This window comes from Stylophora pistillata, chromosome 4, assembly GCF_964205215.1.
Source record: "Stylophora pistillata chromosome 4, jaStyPist1.2, whole genome shotgun sequence".
Taxonomy (NCBI): Eukaryota; Metazoa; Cnidaria; class Anthozoa; order Scleractinia; family Pocilloporidae; genus Stylophora; species Stylophora pistillata.
The window spans coordinates 15,063,022-15,090,716 of NC_142522.1; the positions used below are offsets into that span (position 1 = coordinate 15,063,022).

The window sequence follows — 27,695 nt, forward strand, 5'->3', positions numbered from 1 at the left end:
TACAAATAATGACAATGATGAGGCTGATTTTCGTGTTAATGTTAACACAACAATCTCGGGGCTTGGACATAAATGGCGGAAATCAATATTGGCGGCGCGATAGCAATCGTGCTCTTTTATTTGGTAATTCTTGGAATTGGTCTCTGGGCTGTTCGTGGCAGGCGAAGGGACAATGAAGAGGAAGCAATGTTAGCGGGAAGAAGTTTAGGATTGGTTATAGGGACCCTTACTTTAACAGGTACTGAAACATTGTAGTCTTCTGTAAGTTGCCAAGGATTTGGGTCAGGGTTGGGGTCAAATATATAGCGATTAACTTTTCACTTAAAAAAAAACTTATCAACCGGTGAACCCATGGAAAAAAAGGTCGAGGAAATAAAGTCATTGAATGGTTCTAGGGTTAGAGTGTTTAAAAATTCTATTCGTATTGTCGATCCTTACAGGCACGTGTTCTAACAGGTATACCATTTCCCAAAAAAGCAGATCTTCGTTCTGGTGCAACAAGATGTTTAAAGAAAAAAGTGGACAGCAGAATTTTCCAAATTTACTTTGGATTTAAATGTGATAACCGACCGACAAATTATATTTTGATTGATTTTTATCTACGCTATGAGGCCTTGCACGGAAACTAGGGCCATTCATTGATCATATGACAAAGCTCTAAACACGCAAACGCCCTTGAACTCCCGGAAAAACAATGTAAGAGATACTACCCCATGTACTATCTGAAACAAAATTGATCCCGTGAGAACTGAACGCTTGTCACAAACGCGTAGAAAAACTTTTTCTTTTACTAACGGTTAATAACCAAAGTGGTCTGAATTGATTTGAAACCATACTCGTGACTTCAAAACAAAAATTGTAGGAGCCACTTTATAAGATCCATTTTTTTAATCGTGATTTTTAATGATAAAATGCGGTTTGTGAAGAGGCTAAGTTGAAGTGCATTTGCATAAAAGAGTGCCAAGCTAATTACATGAATACTTTAGCACGAAGAGAGTCCGACTGTACATTCAATGCTGGATTCAGTCGAATTCTCTTCGTGCTAGAGTATTCATGTAATTAGCTTGGCACTCTTTTATGCAAATTCGCTTAACTTAGCCTCTTCACAAACCGCATTTTATCCTTAATTATGTAACCTTGATAATGGCACAAGATGCCCCGAAACGTCGGTTTCTATCGCTTATATTTCTTGTCTCATGTATTTCCAAATCGTTTCTTATAAGATTTTTTTTATCACCCAATTTTTTGCCTCGATACAGGATTTTTTATTGTCATCAATTTTTCACTGACCCTACGGAAAATTAGTTTAAAATGAGCGAGAAAATGGAGAAAGGGGGTAACTAGTTCTAAATTGTGCGATATGTGAATAAAGCTCACAGCCTAAAGCCAATAAGAGTGTAACTGTCACGTGTGGTTCACATTCGATTCGTCAGATTCAACTGCCTCAAACATTAAAGTAAACAGTAATACCTGTTGCCACTGATGATTTTTAAATTTATTTTCATCATTCGTGGTCTTCATGTTTTGCCTCATGAAGAGCAAAAATTATGGTGATTCTCAAGTTTTGCCCCTCCTATCCTTTTCGGCGCGAAAAAGCACCTTCCATGTAACTACGACGCTTGGTAAGAAAGAGACATGGAAAAAAATAATGTTTTCATCTCTCTAGACAAGTGTGATAATTAACCTATTTCATAAACAGTTGTATTACTTTATTTGCCTTCTTCTCTATGTTGAAAAATTTAAAATGTTTTTCAAAGAAAACGTTATGGGTAAATGTAGTTCGTCGCCATGAAAAGTGTGGACATTTTGTTCCTGAGGTTGAGGACCGTAAAATATTTATAGTTGTGCCTGTGTCAAAAACAAACATTAACTATTACCTTTAGTCAACACAGTGTAGCTACTTTGCTATTTTAAGAATCAAGTCAAAACAGTCCTCCTTGTTGCAGTCGCCGTCGTGGTTTGCTTAAAGTCTCTATTTTAAACGTGAAATCACTAACATCTGCCTCGTTTGCGAACGGAAACCGCGACAGTGAGTTATTTCAATTTTCATTTGGAACACAACGCTGCTTATGTAGGTTATGCTGAAGTTGAGGTGTGGAGCCGTAAAGGGCGGTAAACACATGCAACCATTTTAGAAATTCTAAGTAAAAGTAGAAATTCATTTTTTAATCGACGTCTCATTCCTTGGCGTTGTCTTCTTGAGTGCCTAATGTCCCTAATACCTCTATAGTTTCAAACAAAGCTGGATTCCAAAATGGACTTTGTAATACTTTGAGTCATGAGTCTAATAACAAGAGTCCAGAGTGCAGTTGAATTCTTGGGCAATATCTTTGTTTGTATAGTCAAACCTCGATATTTTGAAAATGGTCACCATTTACAAGCCAAAGTTCGCTATCCAAAGTTATAGTATATAAGATCTCCGTCAAACAGTCTCCTCTATTTGACAACAGCTCATGGCGTAGGCCGTAACCCTTTCGACTTTCCAAATATCTAATTCTTTCGAACTCAACCGTTGTTAGAACATAGCTAGCAGAACCGCGCAATCAAATTCAATATACGGAAGCGTGCTCAAAATCCCAATAGTGCACTCTGATAGCGTCAGCAAATCGCTTGGCCAGAAATTTTTTTTTTCGCTCGAGCGGCCATTGTTAGCGCGGGGAAAAATAATATATTTCGCAACAATGCAGACAGAAACTCGGCCTACTAGTCCGAAAACGAAGACAATGTTTGGACCTTTACCTTGGGCTAGAGTTCTTAAATGAGGCAGAAAAAGAGAAAAACAACGGAAAAGGAGACTCGGCATCAGCGCCGTCACGATTCACTTCGACTGATATTGTTTTCCGTTTTTCGCGTCCGATTTGATGCACAATTCCACCGGCTATGTTCTAAAACAATTGGTTCATGCTTTCAGCTATGCACTATCGAGTTATGGAGCACGTGGGAAGTTTGGAGAGCACGAAAGAATCTAGAGTTGGCCTCGGCTATCGCCTCGGGCAACTCTTACGCTTCTTTCGTGCTCTCCAAACTTCCCGCGTGCCCCATAACTCGATAGTGCACGCTAAAGCATGAACCAATTGTTAATTAAATGGCTACCTGTCTTTGTGAATTTCTTTGTGGTAACTTCAACCCCCGCTGGTCCATAACAAACTTGGTAAATTGTTTCATCGAGCTACGAAACCTAAAATTCCGAGCTATTAAAACTGTTTTTTAATACCTTCTAGTGGAACTATCTTCTGGTTAGATATGAACTTCAAATATTTTTTATTTCTTTCGCGTTATTTTAGTTGTAAACCCTTAGATATCACGAGATCCAGATCACGTCTTTCAGTTCACTCTCATGATATCTAATTAACCTCTTTGGCACGGTTAGCTGTTAATTGGCAGTATCATTTACTGTTTTACAAATAACCGTTTCAATTACCGTCATATGCCCAAGCAGAGCCATCTGTTGCGGTTGAATTCTAATTTACAATACAATACAATACAAACTTTATTGACACTCCCTAAAGAGGGTTTTTTCGGTGACAATGATCTAAAAATTACAAAATTACAAAATTACAGTACTAAAGAGTATAAATCGAGTTTCCAGATGGGATTTGAACCCACGACCCTCCGTGATCTAGTCGGATGCTCTAACCACTGAGCTACAGGAGACTCTATGGTGAGCAAGGGTCAATTAGTGGGTATTGACTGGAACCGCATCACGCGGCTACACAGCCAAACATCAGCTAGCGCATAGAAGCTCACTAACAGCATCACGCTGTCACATTAAAGCATCACATGCATTAAAGCATCACATGCAGCCAACCAGCCTCCAAAGTGAGCATGTAAAGATGAAATAAACAATTTTTAAAGATCGAGTTTCCAGATGGGATTTGAACCCACGACCCTCCGTGATCTAGTCGGATGCTCTAACCACTGAGCTACAGGAGACTCTATGGTGAGCAAGGGTCAATTAGTGGGTATTGACTGGAACCGCATCACGCGACTACACACCCACTTATTGACCCTTGCTCACCATAGAGTCTCCTGTAGCTCAGTGGTTAGAGCATCCGACTAGATCACGGAGGGTCGTGGGTTCAAATCCCATCTGGAAACTCGATTTTTAAAAATTGTTTATTTCATCTTTACATGCTCACTTTGGAGGCTGGTTGGCTGCATGTGATGCTTTAATGCATGTGATGCTTTAATGTGACAGCGTGATGCTGTTAGTGAGCTTCTATGCGCTAGCTGATGTTTGGCTGTGTAGCCGCGTGATGCGGTTCCAGTCAATACCCACTAATTGACCCTTGCTCACCATAGAGTCTCCTGTAGCTCAGTGGTTAGAGCATCCGACTAGATCACGGAGGGTCGTGGGTTCAAATCCCATCTGGAAACTCGATTTTTAAAAATTGTTTATTTCATCTTTAAAGAGTATAATAGAAAGATTAAGGAAGCTAAAATGTTGATAAATGTTCGCCAAAGTTACAACTAAGAGCGATGAAAAAGGAAAGCAGCAAGTAATTTGGCTCTAAGTTTACGCTTAAAATCAGGAGAAGAATTAAAGAGTTTGAGGGTATTATCTAAACTTGTCCATAGACTTACTGTACGATAAAAGAAAGTCCCTTGTCTAGATTTAGTTCTATATAAGGGTATATGCAGAAGTTGGGAGCTTCTGGTCGTGCGACCACTTATCTCACCACGTGTTAGAAACTTCGAGGAGAGATAAGTAGGAGCTGAGCCGGTCATACATTTAAAAGCAAGTAGGGCGTCATGGAGATATAGCTGAGACTTAATAGGTAGCCAGTGCAGTTCTCTCAGGAGCGGAGTCACGTAGTCAAATTTTCTGATGATCAGGGCTGATGATCAGGGCTGCAAAATTCTGGACCGCTTGTAGTTTGAGAAGGTTAGTTTCTGCTGCAATGGACCAGACGGAGGAACAATAAAAAAAACTTACTAAACACTAAAGTGTTAATTATTATCAATAAGGTCGATCTGTCAAACACGTGCTTAACACGATTAATTTGAGCTAAACTTGAGAAACAAGAGAAAACTGTTTTAACAATATGCTCGTGAAAAGTAAGGCTCGAGTCAAATGTCACGCCTAGCTCTTTAACGACGTGCACCGGTATTAGTTCCTTTCCTAAGAGGGAGAGATGAATAACCGGGATATTATTTAAATTTTGTCGACTTCCTTAAATAATAAGCTTCGTTTTATCGGGATTCAAGAGAAGACGATTTGCGAAGCACCAGTTTCAAATCTGTAGAAGATCAGCGCAGAATTTCGAATCTGTAGAATTTCATTTGCTTTAAGTATTATAAGAGCTTACAACTTTCATTTTTCCATAGCAACATGGGTCGGTGGAGGCTACATCAATGGTACAGCGGAAGTGCTCTATGATAAAAACCTGGGGCTAGTCTGGGCCCAGGCTCCTTGGTGCTATGCTATCAGCCTGGGGCTTGGTGAGTATCAAAAGAGAGTTTTCACCACGAGATTGAAACATTTCGCATATTTCATCTGCCAAACACATTAACCCTTTAAATCGCCAGAAATTTAAGCTTTCCGTGAAATTATCCCTTAGTTTTCGACCTGTCTTCACAGGTTTAGTGGCTATGGCGATCTGGGCCCATAACTAGAAAAATCTCGAATATTTAAGGACTCCCTAGTAATATTCTAATATCTAAATTCAGGGAAGTTGGAGCCTATTAGAAACCGCGAAACCGTAGAAAAAATCATCCAAAACCGAAATAAAAATCGATCAAAACCGAAAACCGCATCCAAACTGTCAAAACCGATACATTTTCACATCCCAGTTATTAAAACCCTGAGCGATCCGATACAGTGGTAACAAGAGGAGCATACAAAGTAAACTACACTAATTTCATGACAGTATTTGTGAATGCCATGGACTTGGCATTCGTATCTTCTAGTATCTGTTTAAATTACAGGCTTTAATTCAGCTGCTCTCTCGAGGTCCAATAAGAGTGAATCGCCTTGAAATGCTCGTTTTTTCTTTTTCGTTGCCTCTCCGCCATGGAACAGACGCTCGTGGTATTTAGTCATGATCTTCCCCACCGATCGCGAATTTGCAATTTATCATAGGTGTAGATATCGCGCATTCTAAGTGTATGAGGACTTTAAGTCTTCCGTAAGTCTGTTTCGTCCTAAAAGAGCCATATATCATTATCTGTAGCAGGGGCGTAGTGTGAGATTTCGAAGATGTATGCAAAGCGCTGAAATTGGGAGCGCCAAAGGCGCCCCCAACCAGGGGTGAGAGAGGGCTGGGGGCATGCTCCACCAGAAAATTTTGAAATTTAGGGTCTCGGAAATGCCATTTCGAACTATTTCCGCGGAACTTTTTTTGTAATTAAATGCGACGGAAAATGCAATAGTTAGTTGTTTATTTTACCCATCTCTAGAGTTTTAAAGTTAAAAGGGTTATTGGCTTCCTAAAATATCTGGAGAGTTAACAAGTCTAAGAAACCAAAGACAGTTTCTTGTCGTTTATGAATTAATGAAACGGTACTGGAAAAACAAACACACACATCAGTATAATTCGAAATTTAACCGCGACAAATGCTTGCTATAAGGGAATAAAAAAAAATCATTTTCAGATTTCAGCTGTACGCACGGGCGTATTGCATATATGAACGCTGCGCCCCTGTAAAAGATATAGCGATTAAGCAATTGTAATTTAAATAATGACATTGGCACTCATCAAACACTGTTTTTATGCTTGTGCAAGTTTCTCTCTTCCTCTTTTATTTTGCATCTACACTTGTTTTTCTTTCTGAAGTTCTCGCCGCCTTTCCCCTCTTCGTAAAAAAACGCGACACAATCCACAGTCCTTGACCCTCTCCCGTCTGGCACGTTGGAAGATATGGTTCGCAAACTGATCGACCTTGACCTAAATGCTCCACATTGCAAGGTCAAAGTCTAGTCTGAATTTCAGCCGTCTCTTCCCTTTATCCCACGCCCCCCTTGGGGTAAAGGGAAGAGACGGCTGAAATTTCAGACTAGGTCAAAGTCGGGCGTCATTCAAGATGCGTGAACCCCCCTAGGGATCCTTGCGATATTACAATTGGTTTGTCACGCATTCCTCTCAATAACATTTGCGTTTAGCGGCTATTCGAGGTCAGTGGAGGTGATTGATTGTCGCTCAGATCGAAAAGAAACCGAAACCCAAATAAGTCAATGAGGAAAAATCGAAAACTGCATCGGATATCAGATCCGAAAACCCATTAGTATTTTTCGCGAAAACCGAAAACCAAATGTGTAAAAACGGAAAATCCGCAAACCGCAATGAATACCAAAACCAAAAAACCGACGTTTTCAAGCACAAAAACCTAAAAACTGATCTAAAAAATAGCCAAAACCGCAAAACCGAAAATCACAATGTCCCCCTCCATAAAAACCAATCCATTGTGTTCCGTTTCTAAACGTCGTAATGATTTAAATTTTATAATTATTCTATTTTGATATTAAATGTTAACACGTAACACGGCGACAAAAAAATATTTTTCGGGACCTTTACCACCAGTAAAGCCGAGAAACGAGCTTTAGAGCTGAATGTTTTACCCGATCAGACTTTTCTCCAACTGAGGTCATGATCCGTCAAGAAAACACACAATCTTTATCTATCATTTCCTGTTCAGTTGTAGCACAATCGGCTCAACTAACGACTTATCTTTTAATTGATAGGTGGACTTCTGTTTACAAAAGTCATGCGAGAAAGAAAGTACGTCACCATGATTGACCCTGTCCAAGAGAAGTATGGTGTAATAATGGGTGGATTGTTATACATTCCCGCCTTGCTGGGAGAGATATTTTGGTCTGGCGCCATCTTGTCAGCTCTTGGTGCCACTGTGAGTGTTGTTATTGGCTTGGATCGCTTCACCTCCATTATTGTGTCTTCTTGTATCGCTATTTTCTACACTCTGATTGGCGGGCTATACTCTGTGGTTTACACTGATGTGATTCAACTCTTCTGCATCTTCATTGGATTGGTAAGTGCAGCCACCAGTTTCACTTTCCTTGATATTCGCATCATTCTCACGACGTACTGTGATCAGATGTAACCCAGAAAACATTTCTGTAGCCTCTGGTACTTGTGATAGGTGCCTTGATATCTGAGAATTTTCAGAAAGAATGTCTGTTGAAGCTCGTTCCACTTCATTTACTAGTGGCTCAGTATTCCATTCGCCATGACACACAAAGCAGTGAGTAGCATCTCTGAAGATTCTGGGAAATGGCTAGGAGAGATTCCTACCGATGAAATCGGAGTGTGGTTGGATTATGCGCTGCTGCTGGTAAGCTTCTCCTTTTCTAACCGCCTACGGTATCACTGAGGAGGACAATATTTCGGGTTTCTTTTTCAAGCACTGAGATCTTGCCAATTGAACACTTAGGGAAACGACGTTCCTACCCACGCAGGACTAATGTTTCTCACACGACTTTCAATGATCCTTTTTTTTTAAAGGGGTGGGGGGGGGGGGGAGAAGGGTCTCTGTCAGGGAAACAAAACTGCAAATTCAAAACCGTCAAAGCTTTTCCCTAACTGAATTGTTGATCGCTTCGTAATGGATGTAAGACAAGAAAACTCAAGAACTTTCTTCCGGCGAAATAGCATCTGTCAACTTTCTCAGTGCTTTCTTCGTTGTTGCTGTCGTGGTCTCCCATATTTGGTAATTGTATGCGCACGCATAAGTAAAAAACATTAAAGTCATACTTGAGTTCCCGCCATGTCGTTTGGATGTTTGTGAGATTCTCTTGTCAGTACACGACAGTTGCGACATGATTTTGCACATCACGCTTTCACTTGGCCCGATGTCTCGATGTTCTCAACTGACCGAGAGTTTCCATGGAAATTCGAGAAGTGGGGAGGGGGGATAAAGAGGAAAAGATCTCCCAGGTTCGTGTTTTAAAGAAAAGTTGGTAGTTGATTAGTCTGCCTGGTCAACAAAATTTCTGCCCGTGGAAACTTGAGAAGAAGCCATTCATTCGTATGCCATTATTTGACAATCACACATGATTAAGGGTTCGTTTTCTTTCATTTTCAATTTACAGATATGGGGCGGTCTTCCATGGCAAATTTACTTTCAGCGCGCCTTGTCGTGCAAATCCCCATCTACTTCAAGAATAGTCTCTTACACCGCTTCCTTTGGATGTCTGATTATGGCTATTCCCGCTGTGCTTATCGGAGCCATTGGTGCCTCGACAGGTAGAATCATGAAAATCCCTGCCTCGCCCCTCTTTAATATTCCTATAAATCAAAGGAAATACAAAGCAAAGTTATCCCGAGGGGAGGGGGTTTCACCCTTCGGTGGACTGGTCGGGGGGGGGGAGTAAAAATGCTCTCAGTCGGTTCATGCTACGTAGACCAGGATAACTCTGCCAGGATGAGCCCTCTGATTCTTCCCCGAGCTTACTTACCCCCACCTTTCACTGTTTCTCCCCCCTTCTTCTTTCCTTAAATAAATTGATAAGAACTTACGCCAAACATAGGTTAACTGCCCCAAAACCCCAAGAACCTAACGTGATTAAGTTGAGTTATTTACAAGGCTAAAAATATATTTAAAAAGTAAAAACCAACCTTTTTCGGCACCAGGTCATCATCAGAGTAACTGAAAAGGATGATGATGACTTGGTGTCGCAATTGCGCATACTCCATGGATGGTTGTCAAATACAATCTGAATTTCCCGCCCCTTAAAGTGCTTTTGTTGCTTTCATCTAGATTGGACCCAAACGTCATTTTATAAACTATCTGAGGGTGTCATCACCAACCAAACAACCTCTGTAGAGTTTGATAAGACATTAATCCTTCCCATGGTGCTTCAGTACCTCACACCACCCATTGTGTCCTTCATTGGTCTGGGTGCTGTGTCTGCTGCTGTCATGTCTTCTACCGATTCCAGTTTTCTCTCTGTTAGCACCATCCTGGCTCATAACATATACAGGCCCATCTTCAGAAAAAAGGTAAGATACCTCCATCATTTTGGTGTTTGCCCTCTGTACCAATCTATGTAGTTAGAGAATGAAATAAAACCTGACTCATTAAGATTTAAATTTCGAGTTCTTTCAATTTTCCTAGGCCTCTGAGAAGGAAGTCGTGTGGGCAATGCGAGTCGCTATCGTAATAGCTGGCGCAGCCGCTACTGGAATGGCTCTGTCAGTTGAATCCATCTACGCCCTGTTTCATCTGTGCAGTGACCTGATCTACGTGGTCCTTTTTCCTCCGTGGTGTTTAGCTCTCCACTGGAAAGACGTCAACACTTACGGCTCCATTGTAGGTTACCTACCAGGTCTCCTGCTACGCGTGGGGGGAGGGGAAGAAAAAATTGGTTTCTCTGCCTTCATTAAATACCCATTTTATGACGAGGTTAAGGGTCAGTTGTTTCCGTTCCGTACTTTGGCTATGATCGTTACCTTTGTTACTATCATTGTGGTGTCTTCCGTAACAAAGTACTTGTTTGAGCGGGAGATTATACCCCTGAAGTATGATTTCTTGAACGTGTTTAAAACTTATAACACAAAGAGAGCAAATGAGACAGACCATGAACCGTCGTTGTATCCCCTTTGAACCTTTTTCGTCGTCTTTAAAATGCTTTAAGATCATAGGATCCAAAATATAAAGGGGCGAGAGTGCGGTTACACTCCCTGTTTGTTTTGTTTTGTTTTGCTTTGTTTTGTTCTGTTTCTATTTTATCATATACAACGCACAAATCAAAATTCTAAATTAAAGACCATCACTAACAGACCAAACTGCTGAAAAATAATAATAACCATTCAATTTGGTGTTTCACTGCTATCACCTCGGAAAGCAGGCTTCTGTTTTAGGTACCATTGCCCAATACCTTCCGAGGAAATTGACGCATTTCAAAGCCTACACTAGACAAAGGGCCTCATTCTTCGCCTCCCCTCCCCTCCCCCCCCTCCCTCCCCACTCCCTCATTTCCTCTTCCTTTGGATCAGTAACACACATAGGAAAACACTCCTTTTGAGCAATTTATCCATGATTCAGCTTTTCTTTGACAAGAGTCGCTCTATATAAATCAAATTTAGTATCCAGAATCTTTGATTAGGTATATAGGTCCTCGTTTTTCAACAAGAATGTTTTTTTATCAAGTTTCATACCCCTGTATTTTAATTTGGAATTAAAAAAATTTTGGAATCAAGCGACGGCAGTAGTTCATTTTCAATAGCCAAGTTTCACAGAGTGATCTTTTTAATATGTTGTTTCTTGAGAGTTTATTGCTACAGCATCAATAATTTTAAGCAGAGCGTGTTAATTGCGATTAATTAGAGACTAAAAAAAGGTTTATATACATACTAGACGTAACAAAGAGTTTGGTTTTCATTCATGAATGTTTTTATGCACATTCATTTACAACAGGTTTTATTTGTAACTTGCTTGAGTTTTATAGATTATATCAATAAAGTCAGCGTGTCATTCACCCAGCATGTGTATTGATTTAGTTAGCTTTTTCAGACGTTGAAACCGGGATGAAAATCGAGGTTCTGACACTCTTCTACGCTATCAATAAACATAATTCCTCTATGTTTACTGGCTGTTTTACTGGTAGTGATGAAGAAAAAAACTGGATAAAAAGCTGGTTCTTATTGACCACAGTAAGATGAGTATTTGTAACATTCGTATTCTAAGAATCAAACATGGCTGCCAATGAACCACCCTCTTTGATAGTCTGTTGGCTCGTTTTGCAGACTTGTCCATTGTTCTTCGCCTCATTATCGACAGCTGTAACTTGTAACGCTATCGATTCTTCGCAATGCGAACTTTCCTGAATAGAACAACTAGTACTATTCCTCTCAATATTTTGTATTTCACTTTCGGTGTTTTCTATGTTATTCTGATTTCTCTGACTCTCGTGAACGTGATCACGTGACCGCAGGTGTTTCTTTCTTGGAATTGTGATCCGCTGGTCAACGGATCTAACACTTGAGGCAGATGAAGAACTAGAACTACTCGTCCGGTGAATAATCACTTTTACCTCCCGGTGGTCCTGGGTACTATTTATGACACTATCGGTACTAGTCTCCTCTATAACTCCATCGCATGTGACAATAGGGACCATATCCTCGTGCCGCCGCACTTGTTTCATCTGGGACGATTTCTTCACCACTGTCCGCGGTAGCTCACGATCCTTGATATCATTTGTTCTGTTATCAGAAACCTGACGAGATTTATTTCTGATTTTCGTTTTTGAATAACGCGGTTGGCCACCGGGAAGACCTGGGACTTTCTCTTCTTCAGGATTATTACTGTAGCACTCTGAATTTCCACGGAGACACCGGTGGTAAGGAAAAAGGTAAAACAGCATTATTACGGCTACAGGCGGCCAAATGACAAACTTCCAGCTCTAAAACGCTCCTTTTCGCGGGTCAAACGGCAAAGTGTGGGCTGTAAATGGCATTTGCCGCCCTGATAGATATTTTATTAAGTGAATTTACACGATTTGGCTTTGTGTCTTAATAATAGAGATAACCATGCGACTTTTTTCGGGCATATAGTTTAATTGTGCCCCTCGTAGCATCATTGAGCTATCCATTGAGCTAACCGCCTCCCGGTTAGCTCAATGGATAGAGCGCTGGACTGTTATGCGGGAGGTCGAGGGGTTCGAGCCCCGGCCGGAACAACACTCAAGGTCTTAAAATAATTGAGAAGAATTTTCTACCTTTCTATAACATCAAGAAATGGTTAGATATTCTAGTCTTCTCGGATAGGGACGAACAAATGGAGGTCCCGTCTCCTGCAGGGTTGGGGTAGGAGATGTTAATTTCCCACACACGAGATTACTGTGTGATGGATGTCCTCCCCTGGGGTGGGATGGGTGGGAAGGTGAGATCGATAGACTGAAGCGGCTGCCAGAGGCGCCTGATATGCTGACGTCTGTTCTCAACCTTACACTGCACCCGTAATTCAGCCTCTGGGCTGCAAGTGGTCAGATATAAACTATATTCATACATTCATTTTTACCCTCGCTCCGCTTAGACACAAACGATGCTACTCGGGCCACAAATAAACTATATGCCCTCCAAAAGTCATGTGATTGTCCTAAAAACGCAAAGTCACAGATTGATAAAGGTGACTTGCCACCACCTGTATCTACCATGTTACCTCTTTAGAGTACTTTTCATTTGAGTTTCGAAAAACCAAAACCAAAGTACAGATAATAACGACAGCCAATGGGAGCGAAAGTCGACATCAACGTTAGTCAATTAGGACTCAATGTAAAAACAGGCAAATTATCAAAAGCGCGGGAAAACGCAGCGACCGAGTCACAATTAGTTTTCGTTTTCGTTTGGCCTGTGATTGGTTTAGAGCATCGCGCGAGTTCTCTAGACCAATCACAGACCAAAATAAAGCGAAAACAAAGCAATCTCAGATTACTTTCGACACAGTTGAAATTAGTCTAATAAAGAGATAAATTCAGCAAGACAATGGCAAGGTTTATCAACGTTTCACGATGTAGTTACATTACTTTATTATGGTGCAAACGATTTTTAATACAAGCCCCAAAACTTGTAAACTCTAGCTTACCAGAAGCACTTTTGAATATTTTCTTTCTGTCCTCCGTCCTCTCCTGTACGAAAAGTAAAACAAGGTTTTCACCAATTGAAAATAAGGGGATAATTCTAAAGGAATTTTCATAAGCCGAAAACGACGTGTAAAGGCGTAAAAGCTTAAGGAGGTGAAAATGTAGGTCAATGGATGAAGGTTCGAGCAGGCGATGATTTCCATTTTAGTGTGCGTATTTTACTTTTGAGTGGAATGCAGGGGTTCCCTGTGGCCTCAAACACCATCGCCTTCTCCCACTCTCTTAGTTCATATATGTCATGTGCAAAACAAACAACTTACGTATTGTAACTGCAACCCGAGCTCACGATTGGATCTCCTCAAGTAATTTGCTTCAGACCTATAGTAATAGATTGCGATTCTAGCAAAAGAGAAACCAGTGTATATGCATATGAGAATAAATATTTCAAGAGAGTAAGAAAGTACGGTCAGGACCCTTTTCAAGACAGCTTGTGAGCGGTATACTTACGACATCAATATGAACGCTGGGATCACGACACTTGGGCCACTCAGGTAGTCAACTATTGTGTCCAGCAGGGCGGGACCATTGTCAATAGATTCTGTAAGTACCCGGTACATGTTAGGTTTGCCCCTGACGGTAAACAAAAATAAGTACAAACGATTTAAACAATTCTCGCAAGTTATAAACACTGGTAAACAAAGGTTTGCTGGTCAAAAACGCATTTTTAAATTACAGATCATTCATGGCGAATTATTCATCGGGAACGAAAACGATGTTTTTGGTTGGAAATTTTCACCTTTGACAAAACTGTATCTATTGATTGTATGAAATCATTTCCGATCAGGCAAGAGTTGAGCTTTTCTCCAACAATAACATTTCTTTCTTTGGTACTGAACTGATCAACGAGGTACGATTTTTTATGTGGCCATACAACTAGTGCACAATGATTATCGTTTCAACAGATTCACACCTGAAAGGACCGCACCATTTTGAAGGTTCTATCCTACAGGAAAAAAAAAAGTTGGTTAACTCAGCTTAAACTCGAAGAAAAGTTTATGAATCTTAGGTAGCAATATAATCTGATGAAATCACTGCAAAATAGTTAAGCAGTTTCACTACAGTCTGTGGAATTGTACTTACTCCACAGCAGCATATCCTACAGCTAACATACACAGAAACAGCATAACGAGAAGAAGAACCAAGTAGAACCGATGAGAGGCCTTAAAGATCCTCTTCGGAGGGACGTTAGTAACCATCACTGCCCAGCTCCTAAGGTACATGATGATGACTAGCTTGAGGATGTTTAGCATAATAAGCCCTGGAGAGAACACCAGACCCATCCTGAAAAAAAAAAGGGATGACCCTATGTTGTATAGAGCTAAGAGGGAGAAAAAACGCATGTGCGTGCGTTGATTGATGGCGCCTTGAAGCTGAAACGAAAGCCAAGAGTTTGTCAATAATAATTCCAACCAACTGTCTTACACTGTAGTCGATGCATAGAAAAATTTAAGTATCATCAAGCTACCATATGGAGGCAGCGCGCTACGGCTGCCTTGATAATATACTGCTGCTGTTCATCATTATCATATAGTTATTATCATATAGTCATTATCATATAGTCATTATCATATAGTCCCCCGTACTTTCCCCAACAATTCACTGGTACTCATTTAAAATCCTTTCTGCAGGAGGGCATCTCAGCTTGCCCCTTAAATAACGGTGAGGTTTATAGGTGCTGTCTATTCAAAAGCAGTCAAATAACTTGTACTCTTTAACCTACCAGATTAGTCCCTGGCTGTTAATAAGTTGTAATACATTTTCCGCAAGTTTGAACTCGGGATAACCTAACTGGAGAAATAAAGAAAGCAGCAATTTTGTTTAAGTTCTCCCTTCTGCATAAAGTTTCTTTATTATAAAACTGGGAAAGCCTTTGAATCTATTTATACGTCTCACCTGTTTTACTCAGAACACCTTTCCTTATTGACGAAGATGCCGACTTTCATATTTACACACATAAAAATGAGAATGCTATCCACTCACGATTTTTTCAAGATCTAAGAGTCGGCCTTGAAAACAGTTGAGAAATCGGACAGTGAGTGATACAAACAAGTCACCCGTCAACACACTGAATACCAGGGCTACTAAGTCAATAATTGTTAATTTAAACAGCTCCTGACCCACAGTAGTCTCCCAGCACAGTGAGCCTGAAAGAAACCGAAAAAAATACGGACGTATCACTTCGAATGTCTTTGTCCAAAAAGTGAAGAACGCAGAAATCTCAGTAATCACCAGACTAAGCTAAGAGTAGTCCTGCATACATTTTAGGAAGGAAACTAGCCTTCTTAAGGTGCCACACTGCACCACAAGATTGGATTGTATTGTATACTATCTAAATGAAATAACCTAGTTCTTCCACAAATAATTTAAAAATATATTTTTCCTTCGTCAATTCAGCTTCCCTTGTCTAAAGGATGTGATCACGAGGAAAAACAGAATTGCTCGGCCTTAGCCGTAAAGGAAAGTTATGCTGATGAGGGATACAAATCAGTAAATGAACACCACCTTACCTACTGTGGTGTTTGTTTTAAATGTGGTTACAGGAGTGGCGGTCGAGTTTATCACACCACTGGTTGGTGAGACGTCAGAGGCAGTTCCTTTTGACTGCAAGGAAAATGTGAACAAAAACCTCGATAGCTAGATTTAAGAAAACAATTCCTAGCCTTGATTTGTTGGATTCTTCTCCAATCATGTTCCCAGGGCCTCTATACTTTGTACCTCTATACCCTTTGAAGATTGGAAAAGACAGTTTCCCACACTCAGGCCTGCGAGGAACCCTTCATCACTAGCGCTTCAGCACAAACTTTTCTCCACCCGCGGGAAAATGTGAACCTTATACAACACGAGCCGGCGAGAGGTCTGCAGGGAGTGCGGTATAGAAGGAGTTGATTTAGTCATTCTATGAATAAGAAAATGAGTGAATGAACGAAGAATTAACTGATTGATTCACAGGGTTTAAAATGGCTGTCCGACTAACCGACTGTCTTCCGATTGATTAACGCCGACCAACCGACTGTCCTCCGACTAAGTAACTCTGACTAACCGATTATCTAACGATTGATTAACTCCGACCAACCGACTGTCCTCCGATTAAGTAACTTTGACTAACCGAATATCTAACGATTGATTAATTCCGACTAACCGACTTTGTTCTGATTGATTAACTGCGGCTAAGTGAAGTGAAGTGAAACTTTATTTAAGGAGGAAACCACATCACCCTTGGGTGGTTTTCATGAGGGACCTCCATATAAAAATAAGTTAATTACAACAATAACTGTAAAATATTCAAAGTACAAGAACTAGATACATTTATAAGAATGGAATTAATATAAGCTAAGCGATGGTCCGACTGATTACCTCCAGCTGACGGCCTGTCTTTTGATCAGATCATTTGGTTTTATCAACCGAGTTATTTGGAATGAATTAATAACCAGTTGACTGGTTTACTGATTGAATAATTTATGATAAATATATACAATTATCAAAATCATATCAAAACGAAAGCAGTTCCCTCAGAGCAAAATATTTTAAATTTCTTACCTGATTTATTTTATTGAGGAGAGATATAACCAGTACGTACATATTTCCAAGATACATGAACATAATTCTATAAAAGAGAATGAAACGGAATCTTTACGAAAAAAACAAAGTAAAGCTCTCAGAGTTTTGCTGACATACTGTTATAAAAATCAGCATTAATAGCTCAGTCAAAAAAACCCTGTGCAACCAAAGTTACTGAATTACAAACAGGTGTTAGATGCGAGGAGTGGTATTTTCTGGAGAGCGTAGCAACGCCTTATTTCACTGATTTATTGGGAGATTTTTTCAGCGGGAACCATTTTAATTCGCAGCTTTGGTAAAATTTTCACTGAGAAGTAACCAAGCGCGGGAATGATGAGACTCTCATAAAACCTTGTGAGCTCCCAATAAAGAGCAACTCTTGGATGATACTGCTCCATCATGGAAATCAATTTGAAGAATACAGGACACACAGCATTCATGCCCGTAATGGCGAGAGATATCTTAAAAAAAAATTAAAAAAACACGCGTTAAAATGGGCTAATGTCATTAACGTTGGACATATTATTTAAACAAGTCGTATAAAAACTAGGATTCATTAAAAGAAAAAAGCGCACAACTCTCGTGGCATGTACCATTGAATATTGTCATTACTAAGGTAGGTCCTGGAGGGACAAACTAGCATTTTGGGAGAGTAAGATGCAAAGAAAAATAAGGCGTGGCACTGTAGCCATTTTGGAAGATTCTTCGATGATCACAGATGACAAAGGCTGGTTAAATTCTTTCCGATAGTTTTAGTAACTAAGAATATCTACAGATCTATTGATTATAGAACAATTTTCAATCGAGTGTTGAAAGTACTCCGGAATTACTTTTGTTTATCGTAAGTGATTCCTCCAGAAATCTTGTGCTCCTTTCTCAAACAATCAGATTCAAAAACTAAAACCAATCACGAATTGGTCACTAGCGGTAGTTTGCTTGTTTTAATCTGAGTTCTCATTGGCTCTAAATGTTGTGAAGCTGTTTGACATCATTACCTATCAACTTGCAGTATTTATATATAAGCTTTTCACAAGAAACTCTTACCTCCTGTATTTGACCCTTATTTCAATTCTGTTAGGATGCTACATACTTATAATACCAGATTATCTAGCAAAATGACTTATGCTATTCCAAATGCCAAAACAAATTATGGAATCTTCAACATAAGATTTCAGGGTGCTAAACTCTAGAAAGATATAAGTGAAGACATAAAGCTTCTTCCTCTAAAACGTTTTAAGGAAAACCTTAAGCTAATTCTTCTTGATAAATATTAATAATTTTTTTGGCCTTCCGCTTGTTTTGTACTCTTATATTCCTTGCTTCCTTGACCTTGTTTTGTATGATGAATGAGTGTGTGTGTGTGTGTGTGTGTGTGTGTGTGTGTGTGTGCGTGTGTGCGTGTGTGCGTGTTGTGTGTGTTATATCTGACCCAAAGTATAGCTGCCCTTTTTTTCTAGCTCTATGGTTATTTGGGGCAGCTAGTACTCCTTTTTATTCTTGTGAATTTATCATTATTTTCATCACTATCTTTTATGTTGAGTACAAATAAAGTTGTTGTTGATGTTGTTGTTGCTCTTTGTGATATTCTGCTTACTATGATTGGCTGTTATGACTGCTTTGGTTTTGGTTTTACAACACTTAATCGAAAAGTACTCTATCGAGAGTTTAGCTTCATGGTTAGAACAAAACGAACAACGAAATTTGGTTTAACATTTTATGAGGCAAGAAGTGTTAATTGCCAATCGATATGATGCAATTTGCCAGGCCATGATTGTAAACAATGCCATACAAGCGGGGTACGTTTGTGGTAGATATGCCCGATTTAACCCTGTCACCCCTCAGAGTCACTACCGTCTAAATTCCTCTAACAGTATCGCCCCTGAATCACACATTATGGGTCGGGAGAATAAAGGAAATGATCACTAACAAAAGAAGCTCTTGACTAGTAAACAAATTCTCCTTGTCAGCACCTTGGGAAATGTATAGAGAACAGTATGGAGAATACGCAGACTGTTTAGAGGGTTAAGTTACCTCGTACTACTCTAACACAGTACACTGTTTATAGGTTGAAGTTACCTCGTACTGCTCTAACACAGTACACTGTTTATAGGGTTAAGTTACCTCGTACTGCTCTAACACAGTGGGTGATCTTCCTTCCTTGTCTCTGTCATCTGAACGCTTCACTACTAGGTATATCAAGTACGCACTTGCGCTTAACACGCCCAGAACCAGCATGTTTGCACATACACGGAGCGCGATAAGGGATTTTCTGAAATAAAATGATGAAGTCTCTGAATGCGTGAAAATGTGTTATTTTAGTGAGCGTCCCAAGACCTTTGGCCGCTGATTGTAGCTATAACGAATCCTCTGTAGCTTAGTGATGTGGTATCTGAAGTACTATTAAAAGGGTCATAGGTACAAAAGCAGCCTGACTGACATAAATAACAGTAACATTTTTTACCATATGGAACCCAATAGCTTTACGAGGTATATAAAAAACTTACTTATTTATAGTTTTCCCTTTTTCTACTGCCTCAACCATTTGCTCCTTTGAGGAAATAAGAGAAATTCAAAGATACGGGTTAAGTGAATTTCAAATCGCAAGAATCATTAAAGCCATAGGAAAGGATCACTTTGCTTCGCGCTATTTTTATTATTTTTTTATTTGATTATTATTTTTTTAATAAGATGGCGAGTAATTGAAACTTTCCTGTAGAAATTCAAAACTAGTTCACCCCTCATTGGTGAACCTGCACATTTTTAACTACAATTTCATAACAGAAGCCAAATCCGGAGTACAAAGAAGGTTCTTGGATATTTTTGACAATTATTGGGTTAAACCATTATTTCAAATGTTGTCTGCGATATGTCATCTATGATTGCTGCTGATTTTTATAAAGTTTTCCGGCAAAGGATACAAGTTATAACGTGGGCCGGTCAAAGAGGAGCTCATTATTACCAAAAGATTAGACCACGGGCTTACTTTAATAGCAGTAGTAAGCGAGGCTAATTTATTTTCCGCAGTTTCTCGCTCCGTGATAAGAAAATCCCAGGCTGAAAACACACGCCAGCCGAATGGATATTGATCATTTTGACCTGAAGACTTCAACTGACTCTGTTCGTGAGTGATACTGCAAGGAAAAAGTCAAGGTTATGCAAGCTGCATTTTAGTGTTTAACGATACGACTGTTTGCTATGAGCAATGTAATCAATGCATTTTGTCCCTGACAAGATCTGACTGGAGTTCGTGTTGGCAGCGGTAAACGCCGTTAAAACTGTTACCAGCAGGCGAGAGAACGACTGATTCGGAAAAACAAAACCGGAATCTTCCTCTAAGTCAGATCAATACAATCCGTCGTGCATTTTAATTGTTATGGGTAACTTACCTATCAACTGTAAATCAATTAGTAGGCAATACTTACGCTCGGAGTACAGTGATGATACTGAAGAGATAAATGCCCATGAAAACCGCGAAGTAGGCCACCGGTAAGGGATACTCGATCACGCCCACCTGGATATTCTCATTTCCATAATAGCCGTAAAATAAAAAGGAGTACTCCAGATATCCCTGTTGGGGTAAAAATTGTAATGATGGGAGTCTTCGATACTCATGCTCTTTCTTACAATAACTCCACAATGAACTCAATACAAAATTTCAAAGTTGGTGATGTAAGTATGGTCAATCACTACCCCATCCATTTCTTTTTACCCCATCGTTACGGTTGCATAACAGCCACAATTAGCAGTGAGATTAGCAAACACGATAACCAGCGCCAAGCACTCGAAGATGCGTTTTACAAAGTTCATCGAGGTTAACCTAGGATTAAATTGGTATTATCTATCCGCTGTGCTGTGTAATTTGTCTAGAAAACCTGGGGTACCCTGTCACCTAATCAGAAGCAAAACAAGAGTGGTATGCATTTGGTCACCCGCTTTCGTCTCACCTCAGGCAGATCGCCTGTTGTGCCAGAAGTTCTCACTGGCACCTAGAGACTGGGGATAAGACTTTACCTTGGCATCAAGAACTGCTGTAAGGCGCTGTGCTGTGTGTTTCTCATTCTCAGGAATACTCAAAGCTGTCGAAGGACTCATGAGCTGAAAGAAAAAAACAACAAAAAACAAAGAAGACGACCATTCGATTATCTGGGAACACACTCGTGATTCAGGTTTACAAGAAATATAAAATTTTATTAATACTCTCGGAGAATTAACATTTTCGAAACATTAACTACAGGCAGAAGCTTATAACCTAGGTTATCGTTTTCTACCGTGGGATCTCACAATTATAATCGCTTTTAAGAACTCAAGGTAGACTGTTGACAAAATTTTCCCTCTAATAGAAGAAGCATTTCAAAATTGCACATTGCAGTCAAAGGGTATGAAGATTCTTTGGAGGTAGTAGAACTTTTGCTGTTTGAATTTCCAAAGAAGGTGATTGTAAAGCTTACCTGTGGAGCTATAACGAAGATCGTTATAAAGGTTAACAGAATAAAGTTGATCCACGTCAAAGAACGTAAAAACAGAAAGAAGGAACCGATGCCAGCCCCAAAATGTCCTGAAGAGAAAACATACTATTGTTTGAGAGAGCTGCAAAAAGTCTGGCAAGTAGCGAGTTATTTGACTTATAGTTTCCTCGAGATTATTCAGTCAAGGGAAACAACGGGAGACCACAGTATTGAAGGTAATTAATTATGAAAAAGCGATTTCAATCTCTTTTGTTAGTTCAAAGTTGACTTTTTCCATCTGCTCACATCAACAAGGAAATATAGGATTGTTTAAGGAATTTGTAAAACCTTTGTAACTGTAAGGGGGTGGAAAGTTAAGAAATCCTTTTTTGGCATATTGAAATATTGAAAGTAACAAAAATAATGAAAAAAAATTCCTCCTCGTTCCTGTTAATGAGTAGTATTCTAGGGACATTCGGAAAACAACATTGGTAACTTTCCAACAATTCATTGTATTGGCGGTTGTAGATTCATGCTTAGCCGTTGTTAACCGCTGTACAGGATCAACCTGAACCTAAGACCAGTTATGTGTAGTTCGTTATTTTAGGTAATGAAACGAACGCACCAGCAATATTTCAAAACGGTTACACGTACCATACAATCTATTCGTAATCAGTGGTTTCCAAAACATAAATATGTTAAATTACACTAAAGCTAACTACCGACGCTAAATTAACGACAACAAAACGAAGTAAACCGGCGGAATGACAAGTAACACATTCCTGACGGTTTGGGTATCTAAACGCGCGAGATGCAGCATAACGATCATACGACCACAAATTACATAACAGCAAAGACATTTTTCGCGCGAAAGCTTAAAATAAAAAGACCAAAGCGAGGGGACTGAAGTCTAGTATGCGGATGGACCGCTGGCCCATCGCATCAGGTAATCATCATATTTGCGGCTACAAACCTTGAATATTTTTTATCCTCTTCTCCCATGGAATGAAGAACACAATGAAGTTTTGGAATTGTCTTTTCACTTGTCGAAAAAGCTGTAGTTAATGAGAAGGAGAAGTTCATCATTGAGTCAGGTGACAACAGCTTCATGGAGAAAAATGATGGACGAGACAAACAAACAAATCAACAAAAACAAAAGTAAAACAAGGTTAAGAAGTGAGATAAAAAAAAAAAAAAAAAACCTACCCGAGAGGGATGACAAATTACGTTTGTGGGCTGTTTTGGTTAATGTTGACTTTGGTAGTTTTCGCAGCCTGTGCCAGTTAAAAAGTGGACGAAACACAGCGGGGACACTCGAAGAAAAAATATACGAGAGGAAGAGCCGTTCCCCTGACAACCACAACCAACGTTTGTCTCACGCCCGCCCGCCCTCTTCACTAGCTGAGGGCCTGGAACAGAACTATTCATGAACTCTGATACGAAAACCTGGCTGCTATTGAAACAAATTATCCGTAATGTCTTGCCACTTAATCTGTAACTGCTTTATTGACATTTGAATAAAAGAAGAAAAAAAAAAAAGAAAAGGGTTCAAGCTCATTTTGAGTCGCTGGGCAGCTTTGGAATCGCATAATTTAGGTACTCCGCCTTATTGGAGCAGTCAGATCTGGACTACTAATGGCAAGAATTTAGCATTTTAGTAGTTAACCGATTATAATTGACATATTCCAAACAATGTCTATTGCATACCCTTATCCGAGACTCTTTTAAATGCTGCAGTCTGTTTAGATCCCCTGAATGCTGTTCGACGTAGTGTTTGGCGTTTCTGTCAAAGAAAAGGTGTCAAAGAAAAAAAAAAACAAGCAGCATAGCTATACAATACGATTGAGTTGTTCATAAGAATTCTTGTGGATACACATTTCAGTAGCTCTTGGCTGAGACAAATTTCTGGCTCTGGGGAGCGCAGGTTTGCCCGAACGAATTAAATACAACTTGCTGGCCCAGTAGGGCCTACAATAATAAAAAGCGGCTCTACCAAAGATCTCTAGACCTCTTGTCTCTTGCGAAAATGGGCATGTTTACGTTGGAATACCTAATTTCAACACCAAGCTACTAGGATCTGCTAGGGTGTACACTGGGGAATTTAAAAAGAAAAGTATTCCAAAAATACTGAAATGAAAAGAAGACCACATAAAAACAACAACAAAATGGCAAAAAAAATTTTCAGAACTTTAGTGAAAACGAGGTCGGAGTGTGAATTTTCAGTAAATGACGTCATGGCGCATAAGATGACAAGGCGAGAGAATTTTATAACCACGTCCGTATTTGATAAATAATAAGTTCATCAAGCTCGTATACTGAAAGATAGATTTCATAATTGTTAAGCTATGTTTGATTGAGTTTCATCTCACTGTATAGTAACAAGTGGTTGAGAGGATGTGTCTGATGTGTCACCTGAGAATTTGTAATTTCTTGTCCATAGTCCATGGCTTTTCTTTTATACCCTTAATAACGTCTAATTGTAGCTGAATGTTCTCAAATACATCTGTAAACACCTCCTCTGTTGGCGTCTTATTGGGCACCTCACTGTAAATGGTGAACCAGAGGGTTAACCAAGGATGGAGCATTTTCCTTCTCTTCATTAGTGGATAGAAGAGGCGGAGGGGGGTTGGTTGGTGTGGGGGGGGGGGGGGGGTAGGAGGGGAAGGTGGCTTGAGCACTGCCATGAAGTTTAGGAGAATGGTATAGGGAATTTTCAAAGAAACCAAACAAACTTTCCACTTGAAGGAAGAGGAAGTATTCGTATTCCATTTTAGGGCTGGTTAAAAACCAAAAACTTAAGGAAAGCGAAGAATTACTTCCGCAGCACATGACGTTTCTCACCTTAATGTTGAGACTGACGGCTCGCAGTTATTCTCGATTGATTTCGGCTTTTCGCTAGCAGCTGAAGTTGGAGATCGTTTCCTAAGCCAGTGGGATCTTGACGGAGAATTGCTTTCTTTGGGCTCCTCTGGGGTATTTGTCAGTGAAGTCCTTGCATTAATTTCACACATTTCTAACCTTGCATCTTCCTCGGGACCTTTTGGGATAGAAATGTCACCGTCATGAATGATATATTTTGCAATGGTTGTCCAGTTGACTGGCGCGGTTTTCCTTTCCTGAGTCTGCGACTTCTTTCGGGAAATCGTTTGAGAAATTTCTAGATCGTTCGCTACACATCACTGATAACAAACAAAAGTAGAAATTGTTGACCACAGCAGTTTTCATCGTTGCCATCACTTTCATCTTGGTCCTCTACATTAGGAGTTACGGCTGGAAAAACACACAGCAACAATTTTTTACTGTTCGACTCTGGGACTAATGGAAGGAAGATTCCCGTGAATCTTAAGGACAGTACCTAGAAATCTAATTAACGTCATCACTTGGTAACTGAATTTATGTTCTATAGTTGTTATGTACGATAAGAACTTTACCTCTTATTTCTTCGGATGTCCTGTTGCCATTTGTCGATATATCCGACATTTCTTGGCCAATTTTGTTCTTTAAAGACTTCAGGAGAACAATTAAATTAATGAGGCCACGATCGATGAAATGTAGTAATCAAAATGCCGGGACACTATCAGTCTGTGCAACTGGCTTAGATAAACCATTCGTTGCTCGGGTATACATTTTGATACCTCTGATAAACTGTCTGTTTCTATTCCGTCAGTTGTAGGCCTGTAACTGAAGAAAATTGACTGTTTGTCATTCACTTCAATTGTCCTAATCTTGAGAAACACTTTAACTTTATAACATCATGGTTCTAGCAAGCCTTTGAGAATATCTAAAAACTTGTACAATAGAAGTCGCGTGTACTCAGTCTTTTACTCCTACTGAGTGCTGTATTTGTATCTAACTTTGGATAAATTTTCAGCTCTTAGCCATGTTATTCCCACATTACCGACAGTCGCCGGTAGAGAAAACGTAACACGGGTCAAAGTCTTTCAATGACTTGAATGACACGGACATAAAACATTTTGTTTAAACAACATTTTACCGTTATATCACTGAACATTTTGTCAGTGCATGTTTGACTTGAAATGTAAAACAAACTTATTAATTTACAATGATTCCAACCCCATGTAGATATTTACTTTTCTCTCCTACACAACCGTTCTATCTTCATATTAGTTTATTCGAAGACTAGTCAAACTCTACACATCTTAGCACAGGAGGAAACCATTTTTATTATTCATCATTTCAGGCGTTTGACTGGTAGTAAGCTAAATACAGTACACAAGTACTTGAATGACCTCAAGTCTAAGTCTTTTACCGATCCTTGTTGTGCTCAGCTTAATCAACTGTTGCCTGCAATGTATCAGTCTTGATATAATGACAAGATTTCAGATTGTGTACTGAAAAACATCAAGTCTGCGCGTAATTATGGCTCGCTTTAAAATGTAGCAGTAGACGTACTAGTTCCGTAAAAACACATAATAACCGAAAAAAAATCCTTAAAAGCTGTTATAAGTCTTCAACAAGACTGAATCGATTACATCTGAAAAACCAGATGAGGTGAACAGACCCAGTTTGCGAGGATATACAATCTGGGAATTAAAGTCTTCGATATAGATATATAGCATGTTGTTGGTGTAATAGAATGGTCGGAATATTATGATTTGAAACAAATTGTACTTTCTAAATAAAGCGCTAGTCTTCGATATGTATGTATTTATGTATATATATATATCAGTTCCTACCTTTTGTTTAGGAGATCATCTAAATCTTGTTGTTCGGCTTTGTACAACTCAATTTTGTGTCTGAATCTGTTCAACAACTGGAATCACGGTTGTATACGGTATTTGACGACATCTTAGAATTTATCATGAAAAGTTTTGCTTGCTTTTTTTAAAATATGGCTTTCATCACTACCTACGTTTTTGAAAATGATCTTGCTTTATTTTGTCAATGAATTGTTCTGAGAACGAATTAAAAAGATTCGCGGCTTTAATGATATGAATAAAATCCATCGGTGAATTAATTATTGATGATTTTCAAGGAACACACTGTTTTGAGGTGTTTCCGTGATGTTCAAGAAATTATCGGTGCAGTGTCGGTGAGTCAAAAAAAAAAAAAAACCCTAGTGAACATTTATTCTTTTACTCAGATGAAATCCTTTGAACAGAGCTAAGAAATCAAATCTTTGCTGTTTGTGTTTTGTGATGTTAACGTTACTAACAACACAACCTTTTGTTGTTACTAACACCTTTTCAAAACTCTCTAAGTGTGGCGTTTTCTGATCGTTCCAACTCTCAGTTTTGCACAGGTTACCAAATCAACAAGTCTTAGCTTCACCTAACGTGACTTATCTTTCCATATCTATTGGAACAAGCGATTCAATTAAAATTGAGAAACCTAACCTCGATTCGAAATGTATGCTGAGGAGGAGGTCATTACCATTTCGATTTTATGCGTAGCAGGTATTCTATAAATTGACCAAACTAAATCAAGTTTCATAAAGTTATAGAAATGGGCGTTTCCAGCTTTAAGGTCTTGATCTAATTTTAAACGCCAGTGTAAAAGTGCCAGCACAGTGTCAGTGACGCATGTAGTAGGTCTAAAACAAAAACACAAACCCAGATTCACGGGGTGATCAAGCAGATGTTGTCATTGACTTCACATCAAACTAAATCAATAACTGACAGATAATTCAAGTATATTAAAATGAATGACTTTGCATCTAACTAAATGACGAAGTGAAATGATTATTGAAATAAATCAGGATGAATATTAGTATCGGATCGCTCGAGTTCAAGTTATGTCCTCTGTTTTTTTTCCACTCCCATAGGTCATAGATCCCTCTTTTTCAAAGAAGTCGCCTATGTTCTCTTGCTCTGCGGTCTAATACCTGAAGTCCACCATTATCGGCAAAAAATTATTGGCAAAAAAATGAAAGTTGTTTCATCAATAAACCAGAGAGAAGACTTCCAAAAATCTCCAATCTTATAGTCCAGAAAGAGTAAAACATGTCATATTTTCCTTGATATGAGCTTTGCATGTGCTTACCTTTAAGTCTTACTCAGAATGCCATGTCCTACATTTTTGAAATCTTAGGTTATGCAAAGTAGTTTTCTATATATAATCTTCAGCGGGACTTG

General features: G+C 39.3%; 2 protein-coding genes across 3 annotated transcripts; one reads left to right on the forward strand and one right to left on the reverse strand.

Annotated features, from left to right (window-relative positions):
- Positions 1-11,434, forward strand: LOC111322026 (high-affinity choline transporter 1). The gene is made up of 7 exons (XM_022925065.2): positions 1-238; positions 5,329-5,442; positions 7,682-7,986; positions 8,164-8,289; positions 9,047-9,200; positions 9,715-9,956; positions 10,072-11,434. The coding sequence occupies exons 1-7, from the start codon at positions 73-75 to the stop codon at positions 10,558-10,560; spliced, it is 1,596 nt and encodes a 531-aa protein (XP_022780800.1). The 5' UTR covers positions 1-72; the 3' UTR covers positions 10,561-11,434.
- On the reverse strand, positions 11,188-27,062 carry LOC111322017 (transmembrane channel-like protein 3). Of its 2 annotated transcripts, none has more exons than XM_088756585.1 (23): positions 26,958-27,062; positions 25,032-25,281; positions 24,442-24,637; positions 24,013-24,144; positions 23,308-23,383; positions 22,574-22,655; positions 21,604-21,710; positions 21,167-21,250; positions 20,578-20,723; positions 20,139-20,286; positions 19,660-19,703; positions 19,277-19,424; positions 17,507-17,616; positions 17,135-17,201; positions 16,105-16,198; positions 15,578-15,741; positions 15,318-15,385; positions 14,678-14,878; positions 14,508-14,540; positions 14,045-14,167; positions 13,858-13,936; positions 13,540-13,582; positions 11,188-12,270 (listed from the first exon to the last, which is right to left on the reverse strand). In XM_088756585.1, exons 2-23 carry the CDS (start codon positions 25,078-25,080, stop codon positions 11,639-11,641), a joined length of 2,826 nt encoding a protein of 941 aa, XP_088612711.1. In that variant the 5' UTR covers positions 25,081-25,281; positions 26,958-27,062; the 3' UTR covers positions 11,188-11,638. The 2 variants fall into 2 exon arrangements, with proteins under 2 accessions (XP_088612711.1, XP_022780790.2); XM_022925055.2 differs by lacking the exon at positions 26,958-27,062 and adding an exon at positions 26,298-26,506.
- Positions 27,063-27,695: the final 633 nt, after the last annotated feature.